The sequence below is a fragment of the Anomaloglossus baeobatrachus genome, chromosome 3 (genome assembly GCF_048569485.1).
Source record: "Anomaloglossus baeobatrachus isolate aAnoBae1 chromosome 3, aAnoBae1.hap1, whole genome shotgun sequence".
Lineage (NCBI taxonomy): Eukaryota > Metazoa > Chordata > Amphibia > Anura > Aromobatidae > Anomaloglossus > Anomaloglossus baeobatrachus.
Genome location: NC_134355.1, coordinates 704,534,776 through 704,559,406, shown reverse-complemented (window position 1 = coordinate 704,559,406; position 24,631 = coordinate 704,534,776). Strand labels below are relative to the sequence as shown.

The window sequence follows — 24,631 nt, the reverse complement described above, 5'->3', positions numbered from 1 at the left end:
GAGGATGATCCAACAGGTTTACTAACAGGAATACAGGAACAGCACACGACAAGTCCAAAGAAAACAGATTCGGGGGCACCTCCCGATAATCCAAAGTGCCAGATCACGACGTAATAGTCCTTTTCAGAGTCCCAGAAATCCCACACAATCCACTGGACGGCGAGATCTGTCCGCAGAATCAGATCTCGCTCCCTTCCTCTTCAAAAGTCTGCTCCCAACTAACTGCTCTAACATGTTCTTCTCTCCTGGGATCCGCCCCTTAGGTGGGCACACTTCCCCCTGGCCATTTGATGCATGAATGGACTTTAGACTGCTGGCTCTGTTCTGTTTACCAATTTGTAGATTGGAGAAGTCCCATGCTGAGAAGAACAATATATATATGCATCCCCACCAAATCAATGACAATAGCTACTGCTGAAGCCTGATTGCAATATGATACAGGCTGGGGGTGGGTATGGTCACTTACATCCCAAGACATAGTATTACAGAAAATACAGTGAGAAGGTAAAACACATCATGACAATACCATCCAGGTGGCTGATCTCACCTGCAGATATAACCATATATATCCATATAACCAGCGTATATAACAACTTCCTCATTTTCCCCTACCGTCAGAGAAAAACGAAACTTAGAACTTCTGCTTTCTCCCAGAGCAGACAAAAACCTCAAACCACATTACATTTCATGTGATTTAGAATTACATTTATACAGACAGCTTAAGGTGAACCTGACCACCTTGGTGTGGGATCTCTTAGGACGGCTTATCTCATGCGAGATGGCGGTCATTAGGTGTCTAGACTGGGACAGCCCAACCCCCCCTTCGAAATGCAAGTACACGCAGGTTTGCAAGGTGAGATTAGACAAATTTTCTCACCTGCATATGGAGTGCACATCTCCATTCCTTGTCGCGTAGTTGCCTTTCGACTGAAGGTGTCAGCACGGCTGTCCGCCATCCAGAGCTCCGTCCTAAGGTACGTTGGGCGCCATTTGTTAATGTTGGCCATAAATTTACTTTGATGCAATCTAGTCATGCATCCCTCTTAAACTGTCTGCAGTCCAAATTATGAGTCACTCGTGGTAGCATGCATACCACTCTCTTTCACCCATACCAGAGACGTACTCAGATATGAATAGAAAGTAAGACTGACTTATTCCGGAAGTGAAAATACTTTTAAACGGACTTATTGGCTAGGTGCCAAGAATACGTAACACGTCTCCTATTGGATAAAGTAGGACAGCTTATTCTGTGATATACAATATACCGTAATGTGCTTTGTTCCTCATTTATATTAAGCAATGTCAGCATGATTCACTTGTCACAAGACTCTGTCTGTCTGAGTCTTATGCCAAGAGATATGTGTGGTACAGTTCAAACACCATCTTAAATCCTGTTCTTTATGGATATCTCCATATAACTCCATATAACTCTTACATACTCATAATAGTTCATAATCTTGTCCATAACAATGTGAATCTGCGTCTTTAGTGTTTTTATAGTAAAGCTCGGATCCTGCTCTTATAAAAGTATCTGCAGTTTTCTCCTGCGTTTTTTTTAAGCTCCACATAGAAACCTGTAGAGGAAAAAAAATCCCCAAAACCGCAGAATTCAGCGGCGTCTTCTCCTGGAATCACATCCACTTTGCTTGGACAATTAAACACAGCAGAATAAATGTGCAAAAAACCAGCAGAAAAATATGCAGCATTTACACTACATGTGAACATGGGCTAAATGTCCAAGCAAATGGATGAGACGTCCTGAAATTTCCACCCTCGGTGTCTGAAGTCGCCGCTGAACTGTGCGGATTTGGTGTTTTTTTTCTTTATAGGCTTCAGGATTCACATCTGCACTAAACGTATGAAATAAGGGGCCAATGCATAAAAAATACCGCAAACACCAATAATCAGAGGAGATTGTTACTGTGCTGGTGGTGCAGACACCTGCAGAAAAAACTGCTATGTGTGAACACGACCTCAACAATACATTTGTATTACATTTTTTATGAGTTTAATGGAGAAAAATAATAAATTGCGCCTTTTTCTTTGCTCCATTTACCAATCCCCATAAATAATCTGATCGCTGTGTTGTTCGGGTCGTTATGATTACAGGGACACCAAATATGTCCATGTTATTTGCTGATTTGTGATGTTTATTATTTTATAAAAAAGAAGCACAATCAAAACTATATTGTTCAATTTTTTTTAATATTTTTAGTAATTTTAATAAAGGAAAAAAAAAATCTTTTTTCCTCTCCCTCTAGAATACAGGACACAGAGATACTGCTCTGTACAATTGAGCTCCGTGTCCTGTGTAATCTGCTGTGTAATCAGAGGCTGCATTGTAAGTTCATCTACATAAAATCCTCCCTCTGACATCATCATTCCTTGTGGTGCAACAGCTAGAACAGCTAGATAAGCTCGGAGGCTGCTGGACACATGTGAAAGTTCCTGGTTTGAATCCAAGGGAGTGAAAATAAGGATTTCTTTTATATATATATATATATATATATATTTGTATTTATAGTAGTTTATTGGGAACAAATGAATCAGACTCTTTCCTTCACCTACAAAGAGATGCAGTATCTATCTATTATCTATATATCTATTATATATCTCTCTATCTATCATCTTTGTAGCTGAATAATATGCTTCTGATTTCCCTGGCTGCAATACAGAGGTTATGATTACCAAATCTTCCTATGTTTTACATTAGAGGCAGTAGCTCAGTGGTAGAGCTGCTGCATATCGACAATGAGTTCACAAGCTCGAGTCCCGGTGGCTGTCTCGGTAAACCAGATGAGAACTTAATTTAATTTATTCACTGTATTGAGGGGAGGAGCCGGGACAACAGCTGTGATCATCGGGAGAGAGCCCTCAAATCGGGATAGTCACACAGAATCTGGGATGGTTGGGAGGTAAGGTATGTGTGTGGGTAACCTCTGAGTCTGGGAGTGCCTGTCATGGTTCTCCTCCACTGTAGGCTCCTGATATTTGCAGGCCGGTGTGTGGGTCACATTCCCTGTGATATTATGTTTTCATGTCTTCGTTGGGCTCCATACACTGTGGGGCGTCTACCTTTTGGATACTTTCCTCCTCATTCACTGATGACTCTCTGTTTGTCTTTTTCCTATTAACCAGATGGTAAACAGGACCTCTGAGCCCGGGCAGTACACAGGACCTCTGAGCCCGGGCGGCATCATACCGCTGGACAGCAGCGGGAAAGTCACTGAGTATCCAGCCATCATGTCAGCCTTCATCAGGTTCATCCTCATCATCGCTGGCTCAGCTGCTCACATTGAAGGTAGGTGTCAGCCGGTAACAGTGCTGCTTTCCAATAAGAGATGAGACATAAAGGATTGGGTCCTGGAAATGACCAGGGTCCAGGGCCATTCCAGGTGCTGCCCCAAGACCAGAGGTACCGAGGGTCTAAGAAGGTTTTGCTACCATGGGTGAATTCAGAAAGTCTCTCAAGGTTTCCGGAGGTCCTGTCTTCGACCAGAGGATGCAACAGAAAGCATTAACTGTGGCTGATGTGCATGTGTCCATTAGATTGGTTATGGCATTGATGGTGATGATGACTGTAGAAGATTAGTAAGCACTATAGGAGTGCAGAAAGCTGAGGGGTATATAAAGTCCAGAATATAATTATTTATTTCCTCTCCAAAGATTCTCAGAGAGTTATCTATAGCCTTATAATAAGGAAGAGTGAGCATCATCATCCACTGCTGACATGTCACTGCGCCACTCAATCATTTACATAAAGCTCATACCTGCCCATCCCCTGCTTATACCTGCCCATGCCCTGCTCATACCGGCCCATCTCCAGCTCATACAGACCCATCATCTGCTCCTCCTCTGCTCATACCTGCCCCTCCCCGGCATATAACTGCCCAACCCCTGCTCATACCTGCCCATCCCCTGCTCATATCTGCCCTTCCCCTGCTCATATCTGCCCATCCCCTGCTCATACCTGCCCTTCCCCTGCTCATAACTGCCCTTCCCCTGCTCATACCTGCCCTTTCCCTGCTCATACCTGCCCATCCCTTACTCATACCTGCCCATCCCCTGCTCATACCTGCCCCATCCCCTGCTCATATCTGTTCCTCCCCTGCTCATACCTGCCCATCCCCTGCTCATACCAGCCCATCCCCTGCTCATACCTGCCCATCCCCTGCTCATACCAGCCCATCCCCTGCTCATACCTGCCCATCCCCTGCTCATACCTGCCCATCCCCTGCTTATATCTGCTGCTCTCCTGCTCATACTTGCCTATCCACTGTTCACACTTGCCCTTTCCCTGTTCATACCTACCGCTCCCCTGTACATACCTGCCCCATCCCCTGCTCATATCTGTTCCTCCCCTGCTCATACCTGCCCTTCCCCTGCTCATGTCTGCCCATCCCCTGCTCATACCGGCCCATCTCCTGCTCATACCGACCCATCATCTGCTCCTCCCCTGCTCATACCTGCCCAACCCCTGCTCATATCTGCCCATCCCCTGCTCATATCTCCTATCTTCTGCTCATATCTGCTCCTCCCCTGCTCATAGCTGCCCTTCCCCTGCTCATACCAGCCCATCTCCTGCTTATACCGACCCATCCCCTGCTCATATCTGCCCTTTCCCTGCTCATATCTGCCCATCCCCTGCTCATACCTGCCCTTCCCCTGCTCATAACTGCCCTTCCCCTGCTCATAACTGCCCTTCCCTTGCTCATACCTGCCCTTTCCCTGCTCATACCAGCCCATCTCCTGCTTATACCGACCCATCCCCTGCTCATATCTGCCCTTCCCCTGCTCATATCTGCCCATCCCCTGCTCATACTTGCCCGTCCTCAGCTTATAACTGCCCAAAGAATACTCATATCTGCCCATCCCCTGCTCATATCTCCTATCTCCTGCTCATATCTGCTCCTCCCCTGCTCATAGCTGCCCATCCCCTGCTCATACCAGCCATCTCCTGCTTATACCGACCCATCCCCTGCTCATATCTGCTCCTCCCCTGCTCATACCTGCCCCTCCCCGGCTTATAACTGCCCATCCCCTGCTCATACCTGCCATACCCTTCTCATATCTGCTGCTCTCCTGCTCATACCTGCCCAATCCCCTGCTCATATCTGTTCCTCCCCTGCTCGTACCTGCCCTTCCCCTGCCATACCTGCCCATCCCCTGCTCATATCTGTTCCTCCCCTGTTCATACCTGCCCATCCCCTGCTCATACCAGCCCATCCCCTGCTCATACCTGCCCATCCCCTGCTTATATCTGCTGCTCTCCTGCTCATACTTGCCCATCCACTGTTCACACTTGCCCTTTCCCTGTTCATACCTACCACTCCCCTGTACATACTTGCCCTTCCCCTGCTCATATCTGTTCCTCCCCTGCTCATACCTGCCCTTCTCCTGCTCATGTCTGCCCATCCCCTGCTCATACCGGCCCATCTCCTGCTCATACCGACCCATCATCTGCTCCTCCCCTGCTCATACCTGCCCTTTCCCTGCTCATATCTGTTCCTCCCCTGCTCATACCTGCATATCCCCTGCTCATACCGGCCCATCTCCTGCTCATACCGACCCATCATCTGCTCCTCCCCTGCTCATACCTGCCCAACCCCTGCTTATATCTTCCCATCCCCTGCTCATATCTCCTATCTCCTGCTCATATCTGCTCCTCCCCTGCTCATAGCTGCCATTCCCCTGCTCATACCAGCCCATCTCCTGCTTATACCGACAAATCCCCTGCTCATATCTGCCCTTCCCCTGCTCATATCTGCCCATCCCGTGCTCATACCTGCCCTTCACCTGCTCATAACTGCCCTTCCCCTGCTCAAACCTGCCCTTTCCCTGCTCATAACTGCCCATCCCCTGCTCATACCGGCCCATCTCCTGCTCATACCAACCCATCATCTGCTCCTCCCCTGCTCATACTTGCCCCTCCCCGGCTTATAACTGCCCAAAGAATACTCATATCTGCTCCTCCCCTGCTCATAGCTGCCCTTCCCCTGCTCATACCAGCCATCTCCTGCTTATACCGACCCATCCCCTGCTCATATCTGCTCCTCCCCTGCTCATACCTGCCCCTCCCCGGCTTATAACTGCCCATCCCCTGCTCATACCTGCCATACCCTGCTCATATCTGCTGCTCTCCTGCTCATACCTGCCCCATCCCCTGCTCATATCTGTTCCTCCCCTGCTCATACCTGCCCTTCCCCTGCTCATACCTGCCCATCCCCTGCTCATATCTGTTCCTCCCCTGCTCATACCTGCCCTTCCCCTGCTCATACCAGCCCATCTCCTGCTTATACCGACCTATCCCCTGCTCATATCTGCTCTTCCCCTGCTAATACCTACCCCTCCCCGGCTTATAACTGCCCATACCCTGCTCATACCTGCCATACCCTGCTCATATCTGCTGCTCTCCTGCTCATACTTGCCCATCTCCTGCGCATACCTGCCCATCCACTGTTCACACTTGCCCTTTCCCTGTTCATACCTACCGCTCCCCTGTGCATACCTGCCCCATTCCCTGCTCATATCTGTTCTTCCCCTGTTCATACCTGGCCATCCCCTGCTCATACCTTCCCATCCTCTGCTCATACCTGCCCATCCCCTGCTTATACCTGCCCCATCCCCTGCTCAGACCTGCCGTTTCTCCTGCTCATACCTGCCCATCCTCTGCTCATACCTGCCCATCCCCTGCTTATACCTGCCCCATCCCCTGCTCAGACCTGCCGTTTCTCCTGCTCATACCTACCCATTCCCTGCTCATACCTGCCTCTTCTTCTCATACCTGCCCCATCCCCTGCCAGACCTGCCGTTTCTCCTGCTCATACCTGACTCTTCTCCTCATATCTGATCCTTTTCCTACTCATACCTACCCCTTCTCCTGCTCACACCTTCCCCTTCTCCTGCTCACACCTGCCCCTTCTCCTGCTCACATCTGCACCCTCTGCTGCTCATAGCTGCTCATCCACTGATCATACCTGACCCTTCTCCTGCTCATAACTGCCCATCTCCTGCTCATACTTGCCCGTTCTCCTGTTTATACCTGTCCCTACTCCTGCTCATACCTGCCCCTTCTCCTGCTCATATCTACCCCTTCTCCTGTTTATACCTACCCCTTCTCCTGTTTATACCTACCCTTTCTTCTGGTCATACCTGCCCCCTCTCCTGCTCAAAGCTGCCCATCTCCTACTCATAGCTGTGTGGAACCCAGGAAGGCAGGGGGTTCAGGTCCAGTCTGGTACCTGTTACTCGTTACCGGGCCAGTATGAAGGTCTGGGATGTCGTGGTGGCCTGCCCGGTTTCGTGCCCCGAGGTGTCCACAATAAAAGGGGAAAGATAGGAGGTTGTTGTCGTGACGCCACCTGCGGTATGCGGCCAGGGAATTAGCCGCCGCTGCTGTCGCTGTCCTCCGGGGCATATGGTAATAGCAGCAAAGATGATTTTTCTCCCCACAGGTAGAGCGGGCCCCGGGGAGTATGATGAGTGCTCTAGTGGTGGCGGGGGCCGTTGGCGGCAGCAGCGCCGGTAATAACAGTCCAAGTCGGTTGTTGCGGTTCCAGGTTGTTTTACTCACTGTTATGCCACGCGCCCGGGTAGTATCGGTCACCTGCTGTCGACCTCGGATAAGTTGGAAGAAGCCACCTGTATTTGGAAATTGTCCTAACTAAGAGTAGCCCCTCCAGTAGTGAGGAACCTGGGCTGAGCGTTCCGCTCCAAGCCACAGGCCCCGTTAAAGAAGAAAAAGGAAGAAGGTGGTGGTGTCATATCGCCAGAACTGAAGTCCCAGGTTGAGTAACTGAAGATTGTGTGAAGTTGCTCCTACTTCTACCCCAAGTTGAACCCACATCCCCCCAGGTTGCTGACTTCAGTGATCGGGGAAGTCCCATGGCTCGTGATGGCCACCCCCCTATCTACTCTGGGCCATCCCCCCAGTGGGAAGGCACCTGACTATATGTAAAGTGTGAATGTGGAACACCGGGGATAACCCCCTCCTTACCCGAAGCGAATACCGCACCTTAATTAAGGTGCAGTACTCTGTGGCGACTGGAGCCAAAGGGGCGCAACAGCTGCCCATCTCCTGCTCATACCTTTCCCTTCAACTACTTATTCCTACCCCTTCTCTTGCCCATACCTGCACCCTCTCCTGCTCACAGCTGCCCATCCCCTGATCATACCTCCCCTTTCTCCCGCTCATACCTGCCCCTTCTCCTGCTCATAGACGTCTTCTCTTACTGGACCCTTCTCCAGCCCACATCTAACTGCTTTCTCCCCCCCTGTGCTTTGTGCATGTTTTTCTTAGAACTTTCTGATGAGTGTATTGAAGTCAATGGGTCTCAAACACAGTTATCTAATTAATAGGAACTTTATTTTCGGTTATTTTTGGTAATGGGATGCCTTCTACGTTGCATTATGACTACACACAGGGCATTGGGACATGACTAACATGAGCGTGTTGTCTCCACAGCTTGTTCCCATGGGGTCCACCAGTCTGCAGAGATTGTCGTCTACGCTGAGAGCTTCCGATACGGCATAAATTACCATTTATTGGAGCCGGTCAGGGGGTTCATAGAACGTCTTCAGAATGTAACCAACCATCAGGTTATGCTGCACTTGTATGACTATGACTTCAAGAAATTCCAGGAGCATTTCCGTAGCCACCAGGGGACGGTCGGATTCATCCCCCAGAAACAGTTCATTGTGGACTTCATTAACGCAATGACGTGGAGACCACAGCCCGGCATCACCCGCAAGTCATACATCCTTATCCTCATGGTTAAAGACACCAACCCCTACTTGTTCATGAAGCCCAAAATACACAAACTGAAAAGAGCTGGAGTGGAGATATTTGCGCTGAAATTCAATAAGTTCCAGGACTATGAGTTATCTGAAATTGTGTCCTACCCGCCAAAGACACATTTATATGCCCTGCTGGATTTTACAAGTCCAGAGGAAGCTCTGTCCGTGCTGGCCAAGTCTGTGTGCCGAAGCATTGAGGCACAAGAAAAGACTGTCAAGAAAGCTCGTAAGTCTCTAGACTGTCTACAATTAGGATGAAATGGAGAATAGGAACCACAGAAATACCGGTCCTGGCAATATTCTTCTCCTACACCAAACACTAGGAAATACCGGTCCTTGTGGCAACCCTCCTCTCTTCTACCAAACCAGCAGGAAATACCGGTCCTAGCGGCATCTTTCTCCTGTTACACAGGACTCCGGGAAATACCGGTCCTGGCGGCATCCTTCTTCTCTTATACCAAACCCCCGAGAAATACCAGTCCTGGAGGCATCCTTCTCCTGTTACACAGAATCCCCGAGAAATACTGGTCCTAGAGGCATCCTTCTCCTGTTACACAGAACCCCAGGAAATACTGGTCCTGGAGGCATCCTTCTCCTATCACACAGAACCCCAGAAAATACTGGTCCTGGCGGCATCCTTCTCCTGTTACACAGGACCCCAGGAAATACTGGTCCTGGCGGCATCCTTCTTCTTTTATACCAAATTCCCGAGAAATACTAGTCCTGGAGGCATCCTTCTCCTGTTACACAGGACTCCGTGAAATACTGGTCCTGGAGGCATCCTTCTCCTGTTACACAGGACCCCAGGAAATACCGGTCCTGGAGGTATCCTTCATCTGTTACACAGAACCCCAGGAAGTACTGGTCCTGGAGGCATGCTTCTTCTCTTATACCAAACCCCCGAGAAATACCAGTCCTGGAGGCATCCTTCTCCTGTTACACAGGACTCTGGGAATTACTGGTCCTGGCAGCATCCTTCTCCTGTTACACAGGACCCCAGCAGGAAATACTGGTCCTGGAGGCATCCTTCATCTGTTACACAGGACCCCAGGAAATACTGGTCCTGGAGACATCCTACATCTGTTAGATAGGACCCCAGGAAACACCGGTCCTAGCAGCATCCTTCTCCTGTTACACAGGACTCCGGAAAATACTGGTCCTGGAGGCATTATTCTCGTCTAACGCAGGACCCCAGGAAATACCGGTCCTGGAGGCATCCTTCTCCTGTTACACAGGACCCCAGGAAATATTGGTCCTGGAGGCATCCTTATCCTGTTACACAGGACCCCAGGAAATACCAGTCCTGGAGGCATCCTTCTCCTGTTACACAGAACCCCAGGAGGTACTGGTCCTGGAGGCATACTTCTCCTGTTACACAGGACTCGGAGAAATACCGGTCCTAGCGGCATCCTTCTCCTGTTACACAGAACCCCAGGAGGTACTGGTCCTGGAGGCATCCTTCTTCTCTTATACCAAACCCCCGAGAAATTCCAGTCCTGGAGGCATCTTTCTCCTGTTACACAGGACCCCAGGAAATACCAGTCCTGGAGGCATCCTTCTCCTGTTACACAGGACTCTGGAAAATACCGGTCCTGGAGGCATTATTCTCGTCTAACGCAGGACCCCAGGAAATACCGGTCCTGGAGGCATCCTTCTCCTGTTACACAGGACCCCAGGAAATACTTGTCCTGGCGGCATCCTTCTTCTTTTATACCAAATTCCCGAGAAATACTAGTCCTGGAGGCATCCTTCTCCTGTTACACAGGACTCCGTGAAATACTGGTCCTGGAGGCATCCTTCTCCTGTTACACAGGACCCCAGGAAATACCGGTCCTGGAGGCATCCTTCATCTGTTACACAGAACCCCAGGAAGTACTGGTCCTGGAGGCATGCTTCTTCTCTTATACCAAACCCCCGAGAAATACCAGTCCTGGAGGCATCCTTCTCCTGTTACACAGGACTCTGGGAATTACTGGTCCTGGCAGCATCCTTCTCCTGTTACACAGGACCCCAGCAGGAAATACTGGTCCTGGAGGCATCCTTCATCTGTTACACAGGACCCCAGGAAATACTGGTCCTGGAGGCATCCTACATCTGTTACATAGGACCCCAGGAAACACTGGTCCTAGCAGCATCCTTCTCCTGTTACACAGGACTCCGGAAAATACTGGTCCTGGAGGCATTATTCTCGTCTAACGCAGGACCCCAGGAAATACTGGTCCTGGAGGCATCCTTCTCCTGTTACACAGGACCCCAGGAAATATTGGTCCTGGAGGCATCCTTCTCCTGTTACACAGGACCCCAGGAAATACCAGTCCTGGAGGCATCCTTCTCCTGTTACACAGAACCCCAGGAGGTACTGGTCCTGGAGGCATACTTCTCCTGTTACACAGGACTCGGAGAAATACCGGTCCTAGCGGCATCCTTCTCCTGTTACACAGAACCCCAGGAGGTACTGGTCCTGGAGGCATCCTTCTTCTCTTATACCAAACCCCCGAGAAATTCCAGTCTTGGAGGCATCTTTCTCCTGTTACACAGGACCCCAGGAAATACCAGTCCTGGAGGCATCCTTCTCCTGTTACACAGGACTCTGGAAAATACCGGTCCTGGAGGCATTATTCTCGTCTAACGCAGGACCCCAGGAAATACCGGTCCTGGAGGCATCCTTCTCCTGTTACACAGGACCCCAGGAAATACTTGTCCTGGCAGCATCCTCCTGTTACACAGGACTCCATGAAATACCGGTCCTGCAGGCATCCTTCTCCTGTTACACAGGACCTCAGGAAAAACTGGTCCTGGAGGCATCCTTCTCCTGTTACACAGAACCCCAGGAAATACCGGTCCTAGCGGCATCCTTCTCCTGTTACATAGAACCCCAGGAGGTACTGGTCCTGGAGGCATCCTTCTTCTCTTATACCAAGCCCCCGAGAAATTCCAGTCCTGGAGGCATCTTTCTCCTGTTACACAGGACCCCAGGAAATACCAGTCCTGGAGGCATCCTTCTCCTGTTACACAGGACTCTGGGAAATATTGGTCCTGGAGGCATTCTCCTCCTGTTACACAGGACCACAGGAAATGCTTGTCGTGGCAGCATCCTTCTCCTGTTACACAGGAGTGTGTGAAATACCGGTCCTGGAGGCATCCTTCTCCTGTTACACAGGACTCCGTGAAATACCGATCCTGCAGGCATCCTTCTCCTGTTACACAGGACCCCAGGAAATACTGGTCCTGGAGGCATCATTCTCCTGTTACACAGGACTCCGTGAAATACCGGTCCTGGAGGCATCCTTCTCCTGTTACACAGGACCCCGGGAAATACCGGTCCTGGAGGCATCCTTCTCCTGTTACACAGGACTTCGTGAAATAATGGTCCTGGAGGCATCCTTCTCCTGTTACACAGGACCTCAGGAAACACTCGTCCTAGCAGAATCCTTCTCCTGTTACACAGGACTCCGTGAAATACCGGTCCTGGAGGCATCCTTCTCCTGTTACACAGGACCCCGGGAAATACCGGTCCTGGAGGCATCCTTCTCCTGTTACACAGGACCCCAAGAAATACTTGTCCTGGCAGAATCCTTCTCCTGTTACACAGGACTCCAGGAAATACCGGTCCTGGAGGCATCCTTCTCCTGTTACACAGTACTTCGTGAAATAATGGTCCTGGAGGCATCCTTCTCCTGTTACACAGGACCTCAGGAAACACTCGTCCTAGCAGAATCCTTCTCCTGTTACACAGGACTCCGTGAAATACCGGTCCTGGAGGCATCCTTCTCCTGTTACACAGGACTCCGGGAAATACTGGTCCTGGAGGCATCCTTCTCCTGTTACACAAGACTTCAGGAAATACTGGTCCTGGCGGCATCCTTCTCCTGTTACACATGACTCCGTGAAATACCAGTCCTGGAGGCATCCTTCTCCTGTTACACATGACTCCGTGAAATACCGGTCCTGGCGGCATCCTTCTCCTGTTACACAGGACTCCGGGAAATACTGGTCCTGGAGGTATCCTTCTCCTGTTACACAGGACTCCGGGAAATACTGGTCCTGGAGGCATCCTTCTCCTGTTACACAAGACTCCAGGAAATACTGGTCCTGGCGGCATCCTTCTCCTGTTACACAGGACTCCGTGAAATACCGGTCCTGGAGGCATCCTTCTCCTGTTACACAGGACCCCAGGAAATACTGGTCCTGGAGGCATCCTTCTCTTATTACACAGGACCACAGGAAATACTGGTCCTGGAGGCATCCTTCTCTTGTTACACAGGACCCCAGGAAACACCGGTCCTGGAGGCATCCTTCTCCTGTTACATATGACCCCAGGAAATACTGGTCCTGGAGGCATCCTTCTCCTGTTACACAGGACTCCAGGAAAAACTTGTCCTGGCAGTATCCTTCTCCTGTTACACAGGACTCTGAGAAATACTGGTCCTAGCGGCATCCTTCTCCTGTTACACAGGACCCCAGGAAATACTGGTCCTGGCGGCATCCTTCTTCTCTTATACCAAACCCCCGAGAAATTCCAGTCCTGGAGGCATCTTTCTCCTGTTACACAGGACTCCAGGAAATACCAGTCCTGGAGGCATCCTTCTCCTGTTACAAAGGACCCCAGGAAATACTGGTCCTGGCGGCATCCTTCTTCTCTTATACCAAACCTCCAAGAAATTCCAGTCCTGGAGGCATCTTTCTCCTATTACACAGGACCACAGGAGATACTGGTCCTGGAGGCATCCTTCTCCTGTTACACCAGACTCCGGGAAATACTGGTCCTGGAGGCATCCTTCTCCTGTTACACAGGACCCCAGGAAATACTTTTCCTGGCAGCATCCTTCTCCTGTTACACAGGACCCCAGGAAATACCAGTCCTGGAGGCATCCTTCTCCTGTAACACAGGACCCCGGGAAATACCAGTCCTGGAGGCATCCTTCTCCTGTTACACAGGACTCCAGGAAACACTGGTCCTGGAGGCATCCTTCTCCTGTAACACAGGACCCCGGGAAATACCAGTCCCGGAGGCATCCTTCTCCTGTTACACAGGACTCCAGGAAACACTGGTCCTGGAGGCATCCTTCTCCTGTTACACAGGACTCCAGGAAATACTGGTCCTGGAGGCATCCTTCTCCTGTTACACAGGACCCCAGGAAAAACTGGTCCTGGAGGCATCCTTCTCCTGTTACACAGGACTCTGAGAAATACTGGTCCTGCAGGCATCCTTTTCCTGTTACACAGGATCCCAGGAAATACCGGTCCTGGCAGCATCCTTCTCCTGTTACACAGGATCCCAGGAAATACCGGTCCTAGCGGCATCCTTCTCCTGTTACACAGAACCCCAGGAGGTACTGGTCCTGGAGGCATCCTTCTTCTCTTATACCAAGCCCCCGAGAAATTCCAGTCCTGGAGGCATCTTTCTCCTGTTACACAGGACCCCAGGAAATACCAGTCCTGGAGGCATCCTTCTCCTGTTACACAGGACTCTGGGAAATATTGGTCCTGGAGGCATTCTCCTCCTGTTACACAGGACCCCAGGAAATGCTTGTCGTGGCAGCATCCTTCTGTTACAAAGGAGTCTGTGAAATACCGGTCCTGGAGGCATCCTTCTCCTGTTACACCGGACTCCGGGAAATACTGGTCCTGGAGGCATCCTTCTCCTGTTACACAGGACCCCAGGAAATACTTTTCCTGGCAGCATCCTTCTCCTGTTACACAGGACCCCAGGAAATACCAGTCCTGGAGGCATCCTTCTCCTGTAACACAGGACCCCGGGAAATACCAGTCCTGGAGGCATCCTTCTCCTGTTACACAGGACTCCAGGAAACACTGGTCCTGGAGGCATCCTTCTCCTGTTACACAGGACTCCAGGAAATACTGGTCCTGGAGGCATCCTTCTCCTATTACATAGGACCTCAGGAAATAATGGTCCTGGAGGCATCCTTCTCCTGTTACACAGGACTCTGAGAAATACCGGTCCTAGCGGCATCCTTCTCCTGTTACACAGGACCCCAGGAAATACTGGTCCTGGCGGCATCCTTCTTCTCTTATACCAAACCCCTGAGAAATTCCAGTCCTGGAGGCATCTTTCTCCTGTTACACAGGACCCCAGGAAATACCAGTCCTGGCGGCATCCTTCTCCTGTTACATAGGACCTCAGGAAATACTGGTCCTGGCGGCATCCTTCTTCTCTTATACCAAACCTCCGAGAAATTCCAGTCCTGGAGGCATCTTTCTCCTGTTACACTGGACCCCAGGAGATACTGGTCCTGGAGGCATCCTTCTCCTGTTAACCGGACCCCAGTTATGCTGTCATCCTTCTATTATATCGGACCCCAGTCGTGGTGACATCCTTCTTCTGTTATACCGGACCCCAGTCGTGGTGTTATCCTTCTCCTGTTATACCGGACCCCAGTTGTGCTGTCATCCTTCTTCTGTTATACCGGACCCCAGTTGTGGTGTAATCATTCTTCTGTTATACCGGACCCCGGTCGTGGTGTCATCCTTCTTCTGTTATACCGGACCCCAGTCGTGGTGTCATGCTTCTGTTATACCGGACCCCAGTTGTGGTGTCATCCTTCTTCTATTATACTGGACCCCAGTTGTGGTGTTATCCTTCTTCTGTTATACCGGACCCCAGTTGTGGTGTCATCCTTCTTATGTTATACCGGACCCCAGTTGTGGTGTAATCATTCTTCTGTTATACCGGACCCTGGTCGTGGTGTCATCCTTCTTCTATTATACCGGACTCCAGTTGTGGTGTCATCCTTCTTCTGTTATACCGGACCCCAGTCGTGGTGTCATCCTTCTTCTGTTATACTGGACCCCAGTTCTGCTGTTATCCTTCTTCTGTTATACCGGACCCCAGTTGTGGTGTCATCCTTCTTCTGTTATACCGGACCCCGGTCGTGGTGTCATGCTTCTGTTATACCGGACCCCAGTCGTGGTGTCATGCTTCTGTTATGCTGGACTCCTTGAAATCCCAGTTCCAGCAGCATTTTGCTCATGTTATTCTGGACCACAGGAGATGCCAGTTCTGGTGGCAACCTTCTCCTCCTATGCTGAATCTCACCAAATATTGTTACTGATGGCAGATTTCTCTTTTTACAGGAAACGTTTCTTCCTCCTAGCTGCTACAGTATTTCGGGAACTCAGTAGTTGGCTCCAAAGGAGCTATCACTCTACAATTTATGCTATTTCCTAAGGTTGTGCCACCTTCTCTATTGGTAACAGGAATTTCCGTCCTGGTGGCATCTTTCTCCTGCCATACTGAATTGTGGGAAATATCGGTTGTGGCAGCATCTTCCTCCTGTTATACCGGTCTCCAAGAAACGTCGGTTCTGGCAGCATCTTCCTCTCGTTATATGAGACAATTGAAAATACTGGTCCTGGTGACACGAATGACCCCAGGAAAATTCAATCCTCCTGAAATATTGAGGGAGTAAATTTTGTACATAGTGTGACCTATCTGAGCTGGGCTCCTCTTCATGAACGCTGCTGCGTGGTCCATCTGCTGCGTACCTCTTCGTAGAGGAATGGCAGTGACAGCATTTGGGCCACATGTCTATCCTGGAGACGTTGCTGTCATTTCCATCATCCATAGTGCTCCTGGGTCTTCTAGGATGTAAAGTATTGTCTTCATGACCAGCCAGGATCGTTCTCCACTCCTCCTACGTGCACGGTTGGGTTATGGTGCTGCTGGATAACAAGTGCTTCTTCTGTTCTTCAGTCTTTTCTCAGGTAAGGTTGTCAGATGGCGATGACTACTGCCGTGGAAGAGTGGAGCTTCTCTACAATGACACCTGGGGATGGCTCAGTGATAAACACTGGGACCGGCGTGGAGCAGATGTCATTTGCAGGCAGCTGGGGTGTGGACCTTCTCTGGAGGCCATGAAAGGAGATGTGTTCGGACCAGCATCTGGGAATGTCCTAGAACAGGTGGACTGTACTGGAGACGAGCATGATGTTTCAGAGTGTTTACTGGGAAACTGGAGGGAACCAGACCCTGTGAGACCTGAGCAGAGTGCGGGGGTCAGCTGTCTTTCTTCAGGTGGGTCTTAGAATATTCTATCTTGATGTTCTTCTCGGATATAACTAATATGGCTCCTCTGTCCATTACACACAGGTGTTGGCGCTGTACGTCTGGTCAATGGCTCTGGAACTTGTGATGGGATAGTGGAGGTTTCTCTCAATAACACATTGAATAGATTCTGCCTATGGAACTTTGATGTACGCGAGGGCTCGGTAGTTTGCAGACAAATGGGTTGTGGACCTCTTGTGAAGATACAGGAACACATGATGGGAGAAGCTGGTATCGGGTGGAGGACGGTGGAAGAAACTCATTGTTCTGGGGCAGAGTCTCACCTATCTGAATGCAGCCTCCGTGTCTGGAGCTCACAGCCATGTCTCCACAACATCCATGCAGGCGTTGTCTGCTCCACATCAGGTACGACCACCACTGAGGTTGTGCCATATACTTTATTTACACATTGAAGGGTTATGGTGTATACTGAAAGTCGGGCAGGACCAAGTGAGGGGGTGAGAAGAAGACTCCAGAGAACGACACCAAAGATCTCATAGTCTTCAGGTCCACACGGCAGCTTGTAGACCATTCATATTATTATCAGGCACTTTGATCCTGAATTCGGCTCTGAGTGCAAGGATGGCACGGTGACCGACACAGAGGTGGCGCGGCTAACGGTATAGCTATGTAGGCGAGGTGAGGTAGACAATCTGGCCGTAGTCTCTAAACTGTAGAACATTATCAGGTCCACAGTACTATGGCCGCAACGTTTCATTACACGTCAAACGATGCGCGGAGCTTGTTACACAAAAACAGGAACAATTGCTGAAAGGCTTATCCAGCGCCCCTTCCAAAAAAACACCATGTTATCAGCACCTCTCACCGCAGCACCTCTCACCACAGCACCTCTCACCGCAGCACCACTCACCGCAGCACCTCTCACCGCAGCACCTCTCACCGCAGCACCTCTCACCGCAGCACCTCTCACCGCAGCACCTCTCACCACAGCACCTCTCACCACAACACCTCTCACCACAGCACCTCTCACCACAGCACCTCTCACCGCAGCACCTCTCACCGCAGCACCTCTCACCACAGCACCTCTCACCACAACACCTCTCACCACAGCACCTCTCACCACAGCACCTCTCACCGCAGCACCTCTCACCGCAGCACCTCTCACCGCAGCACCTCTCACCACAGCACCTCTCACCACAGCACCTCTCACCACAGCACCTCTCACCGCAGCACCTCTCACCGCAGCACCTCTCACCACAGCACCTCTCACCACAACACCTCTCACCACAGCACCTCTCACCGCAGCACCTCTCACTGCAGCACCTCTCACCACAGCACCTCTCACCACAGCACCTCTCACCGCAGCACCACTCACCACAGCACCTCTCACCACAGCACCTCTCACCGCAGCACCTCTCACCACAGCACCTCTCACCACAACACCTCTCACCACAGCACCTCTCACCGCAGCACCTCTCACCACAGCACCTCTCACCACAACACCTCTCACCGCAGCACCTCTCACCGCAGCACCTCTCACCACAGCACCTCTCACCACAACACCTCTCACCACAGCACCTCTCACCACAGCACCTCTCACCACAGCACCTCTCACCGCAGCACCTCTCACCGCAGCACCTCTCACCACAGCACCACAGCACCTCTCACCGCAGCACCTCTCACCGCAGCACCACTCACCACAGCACCACTCACCGCAGCACCTCTCACCGCAGCACCTCTCACTGCAGCACCTCTCACCACAGCACCTCTCACCACAGCACCTCTCACCGCAGCATCTCTCACTGCAGCACCTCTCACCACAGCACCACTCATCACAGCACCACTCACCACAGCACCTCTCACCGCAGCACCTCTCACCGCAGCACCTCTCACCACAGCACCACTCACCACAGCACCTCTCACCACAGCACCTCTCACCGCAGCACCACTCACCGCAGCACCTCTCACCGCAGCACCTCTCACCGCAGCACCTCTCACCACAGCACCTCTCACCACAGCACCTGTCACCACAGCACCTCTCACCACAGCACCTCTCACCGCTGCACCTCTCACCACAGCACCACTCACCACAGCACCTCTCACCACAGCACCACTCACCGCAGCACCACTCACAACAGCACCTCTCACCACAGCACCTCTCACCGCAGCACCTCTCACCGCAGCACCACTTACCGCAGCACCTCTCACTGCAGCACCTCTCACCGCAGCACCTCTCACTGCAGCACCTCTCACCACAGCACCTCTCACCGCAGCACCACTCACCGCAGCACCTCTCACCGCAGCACCACTCACCGCAGCACCTCTCACCGCAGCACCTCTCACCGCAGCACCTCTCACCGCAGCACCACTCACCGCAGCACCTCTCACCGCAGTACCTCTCACCGCAGCACTACTCACCACAGCACCTCTCACAGTGAACGACCAAGCAAATGGTGAAACGGAAAGTAAACCCTGTGTCTAGAGAAAGGGGAGATGGTGACCCCTGACCAAGACTACTGCTAAGCCCTGAGGTCCTTCACCACCCTAGATAGGTTCCACAACTATGTGCCAACCTGGATACCTGACCCTGGCTGACCCTGAAGGGAGAAAGTGGGATGAACACTTAGTCAACCCCACTAAGCTCTAAAGAAGACACAGGGATAACAAACAGGGGGACGTGAACAAATAACTTGTCTCCAGATGACTCAGGGAGAGGAACTGCAATAACAACATTTCTCCAGATGCATACAAGCCGCCTGCTTGCACTGAAGACTTGTAAGGGTATAAGAGCTCTCATAGACCAAAGGAAAAAAACCCTTAAAAATACATTTTTATTAATTCCGATTTAAAACAATCCCCAGACAAACACACATAAACAGGACAGACAATCCCAAATTTGCCAACGTCCAGTGGGACCCCTCTATAAACCTAACAGATAGGAGCAGGCAAATGAGTGGGGGAAGTCAGAATGTCCCTATTGAACAATCAGTTAATGCTGTACCTTGATCAATCCAATGTTATGAAAGAGTGCCAGAGCAGATAATAATAGTGCAACCAGGGTGTGGCCAAAAAATTCCCTATAGTGGCCCTGCCTAACCGCGGAGGTTGGCACCCTAGACCTGGACGCTGTGGTGCCCCCGCTCAGCGATGAATCACCCTTCTTTCCCTCTGCTGATCTAATGTGCAGCTGATCTGGGAAGGGGGGAGTGTGGGGAGGTTGCACCAATAAGCTACTCAATCAATGAGAACTCAAACACACATATCAATGATACAGTCAATATTCCGTCTTTTAGAGTGTTAAAGTGGACCAGATCAACAAAAGGGATCACTTTCAATAATAAAGTACCAAAGTTGGATCCTAGGTGCTTAATAATTGCACTTGCATAAAGTTATAAATGCCCAACAAACCTCTAGTTAGACAGATAGGTACAGTGAAGTGCCTCAATGCCTCATTAGTATGTTACATACATCTGTGTACCACCATTAAATCACAAGATGGATATAGTCCCCATGCTTACTAGCAACAAAAAGGCATAGGACTCTCTAAGTGAGGTCACCAAAAAGACCGATTGGTCACAGAGCAGTCCTCTCTATAATCTATTGGGGACTATCCATCACAATATTTTGTGAGAAGGTAGGCACTTCACAGAAGGCAAGACATAATAAACTTTCACAGAAGGCATAATAATATATAAACTTCACAAAAGAAAGTGCATGCAGTGGAGCACAGCTAGAATTAATAAGGTCCAGGTAACCATACTAAAATTCATCAGATATAAACATAGTACTTAGCTTATCCTTGAAGTCCTATGAATGGTGTAAATACACCAGGGTCCAAATTGACACCTCAAAACCTTGCCCAACGCGTTTCCCCCCAATCAAGAGTCACATCGGGGTTCATCAGGGGCTCCCTATTAGGGTAAATAGCACTGGCTGCAGTCAGCCAAGTGTGCAGCTTGATATCCGTCACCGTCATTCCAGGACATGTGCAGAGCGTCAGTGTTTAAAAATGGCGCCAGACGCCACCCATCATCAGTGATCCCGGATGTGAAGTTACACCCCCACCGTCATAGGCAGTGACGTAGGTGAGGAAGGCCCAAACACAGAGCGTTGCCCATGTATGCTATGCACGGAGGAGAGGCAGGAAAATGCCGACGTCACAGGAAGTGACATCAGCGGGCTTCATGTCAGAGTGCTGTCTCTGTTATGCATGTGTGACGCCCTGGGCAAGCCAGGGGTCACAGGTCATCACACCACCACACCCTACATCCCAGTTAGGAACACCAAGGCTACTGAAATCCTTGTTGCCTTCCTCCAGGGGCTGATGTTCACACCAGGGGGTGGGCCAGGCGGTTGGCTCCGCCCACCGAGGAGTTCACAGTCCTGGAGGCGGGAGAACCAGGCAGAAGAGAGATCAGTTAGGGGAGTGAAGGAGTAAACAACAAGAGAAGCTAAGTGAAGTGAAAGTGAAGTAGTAGTGGAGCAAAGAAGAAAAGAGTAAAAGTGAGAGTAGAAAGGCCTGAAGTTGGTCCGGCTAAGTGCAGGACAGTGTCAGCAAGGTCAGCAACAGCGGTGATCGTCTGGAGGGGGACTGCTCGGAGGTTGCTGGAAGGACCGCGGACGGGTAGTGGCCCGGCGGTCTGGAGCAGTATACGAAGGACAGTCAGCACCAGGGCAGGGGCCTCTCGGACCCCGCAAGGCTAGGAGTCGCCATAAATTGCCAAATCCGTCAGTGAAGGGGATGTCTGTCTCCAAACAACCAAGTCCCGATTGAAGGCAACAGTCCAACCATTAAGGAGGAACACCGCCACCGCCAGGGCACCAGTTCCTCAGGGCCAGCGTCTGCGGGCAAAGTAGGGCTCCTCCGGCCCATATCCAAGCCGGGGAGCGGGTTACCGGTGGGAACCCATCGCTACCAACACAGGAACATTAGGTGCAGGACAAAGGGACATCACCGTTACCTACTGGGAGAGCAAGTGCAGCCGTCCGTGGGAACCGTCTTTCCAGCCGTGTGGTTTACCGTAGAACTGTATCAACGTCTCAGGCTGAGTGAGTACCACAGTGCCGGAAGGCACAGCGCTGCCCCCGCGTCCCTGCGCCCACCAGGCCCTGCATCTCCCACCTCCTCACTGGGCCCCGGGATCACCAACCCCTACCCATGGAGGGGCAACACAACAACTGGCTGCTCCATACCACCACTCCCGGGATCCCCATATCGAGCAGCGGTGGTGCTAACAAGTCACCACAACCGTGGGTGGCGTCATGGACAATATACCTTATCCCAAAACCCAATCCCCTTTCACTCATGGGCGAGGAGCGCCGCTCGAGACCCCCGGGATCCGGCCCACCGCTCGAGCCACCACTGAGCAGCAGCAGCCGGACCCGAGCAGTGGGGTGAGCGCAGTGCTGACACCCTCCTCCCCGCCCGCGACACATGCTGTGGAACGCAGCGTGCGCTCCACAGAGAATCCGCCGGACATAGTAACCGGAGATAAAAGGAGGTGTAATGGGTAAATAAATTAACCCCTCCAGATATAAAGCGCCAATATTATAATAAATAGGGATGACAACCTACAGCCTTTGTTGTGGAACAAAACGTACGTTCCAAAGATGAATAGCCGGAAGTGGCATGCAGGAACAAGGGCTGGTGTGCTGAGATGATAAACATCCCCCTCAAAACAAAAAGCACCAATAATACGTTCCGCCCATCTATAGCAACACTCAAGAAAATTGAGCCCTAAGAGGTTAATCTATCAGCAACAAATTATATATATCTGAATATCCCCCTTTACACCCCAGGGAGGTACAGTGATTAATGTGATAGATACACTTGTGAAATAAACAAGCCTGATAGCGTAATAGATAACCATCCTTATATGATATTGCAACTTCACATTAACATTAGTAACATAAAACGGATCAGGACACAGAGTAAATATGATTACTAAGGTTTGGGGACATTGTCTAAGTAGGATAAATATATTTAGGGTCAACTAGTCCATGAACCCATATCAAAAACCGTGAATATTAGATCACAGAAATATAATTGCTCGTGATAAGATCATTAACGAGCCAAAGCTGACTAAACTCAGGGAGAAGTAACCCGAATATTACAAGGCTCAGTCCAACATTGGAAGGCCCAGGACCTGGGACCAAATAGGGACAAGGGGAGTGGGTTGCACTATTATTACCTGCTCTTTCATAGCATTGGATTGATCAAGGTACAGCATTAACTGATTGTTCAATAGGGACATTCTGACTCCCCCCACTCATCTGCCTGCTCCTGTTAGGTTTACAGAGGGGTCCCACTGGACGTTGGCAAATTTGGGATTGTCTGTCCTGTTTATGTGTGTTTGTCTGGGGATTGTTTTAAATCGGAATTAATAAAAATGTATTTTTAAGGGTTTTTTTCCTTTGGTCTGTAACTGTTATTACCCCTTACACCAAGTTTATATGGTCTTTGGCTATAAGAGCTCTCACCAGCACAGTGTAAAAGGAAGTGAAAGTTTAAAAAGACACCAAGGGAATGCTGATGAAAAGCACCTGAAAGGCTGAGGAACTCCGCAGGGTCCTAAAGGGAAAGGGATAAAAACTAAACAGAAATAATAGTTCAGGGAGCAGTTTGTGCAGCCAAATGCTGTGCCCTTCTCTATATAGCCGGACACCACAAGACTGGCTGTCACCTGTGACACAACCATGACACGTCTCTCCTCTGCTTCCTTTGGAGGAACGAGAAACAATCCGACGACCTATCAGGCACCCAGGTCTGAATTGTGTGTTTCTAGTTGTGTGGCTAGGGATATTCTGGTCTATGCAGTTAACAAGTAGGGCGCTGTTCAGATTTGGATACTAATCTGTATAGGTGCGGTGCAGGTGCAGTGTCAGTGGTTTAGGCTTTTTTCCCCTTGTACCCATGTGTGAGTGTATACAGGCATAACACACAAAACATCAATGTTGCCCTTCTAGGATGAATCAGCTTGGTGGCTAAACTACTAGAAGATACAGAGCTTGTCAGTCACACTACAAGGTGACATAGGTCTTCATGCTTAGACTACTGAGAGGCATAGAGCTTGGACATTACACCACTTATGAGCATAGAGCTGGGTGATTATACTATTAGGAGGCACGTAACTTAGAGGCTATGCTAATAGAATGCACAGAGTCTGGCCCAGTGGTGCTGTAGGTCCTGTAGGAGACACTGAGCTTGGTGTTTACACCTCTAAGAGACACAAGCCATCATGTTTGCACTACTAGGATGTGCACAATTTGGTAGTTACACTACTATTATGCACACAGATGCAATTTTGCAATGAACGCAGGGAAAGTTTGGTGGTTACACTACTAGGAGACACAGAGCTTGGTGGTTACACTACTAGGAGACACAGAGCTTGGTGGTTACACTACTAGGAGACACAGAGCTTGGTGGTTACACTACTAGGAGGCACAGAGCTTGGTGGTTACACTACTAAGAGGCACAGAGCTTGGTGGTTACACTACTAGGAGACACAGAGCTTGGTGGTTACACTACTAGGAGACACAGAGCTTGGTGATTACACTACAAAGAGGCACAGAGCTTGGTGGTTTCACTACTAGGAGACACAGAGCTTGGTGGTTACACTACTAGGAGACACAGAGCTTGGTGGTTACACTACTAGGAGGCACAGAGCTTGGTGGTTACACTACTAGGAGGCACAGATCTTGGTGGTTACACTACTAAGAGGCACAGAGCTTGGTGGTTACACTACTAGGAGGCACAGAGCTTGGTGGTTACACTACTAGGAGACACAGAGCTTGGTGGTTACACTACTA

General features: G+C 50.4%; 1 protein-coding gene across 1 annotated transcript in view; it reads left to right on the top strand.

The window, feature by feature from the left end:
• Positions 1-24,631, top strand: part of LOC142297470 (scavenger receptor cysteine-rich domain-containing group B protein-like) — a 117,230-nt gene that overhangs the window by 61,528 nt on the left and 31,071 nt on the right. Inside the window, exons 3-6 of the mRNA XM_075341696.1 lie at positions 3,139-3,301; positions 8,465-9,022; positions 16,511-16,831; positions 16,907-17,227. Of these exons, the coding sequence (XP_075197811.1) occupies positions 3,139-3,301; positions 8,465-9,022; positions 16,511-16,831; positions 16,907-17,227 (1,363 nt within the window). The remainder of the gene's footprint in view (positions 1-3,138; positions 3,302-8,464; positions 9,023-16,510; positions 16,832-16,906; positions 17,228-24,631) is intronic.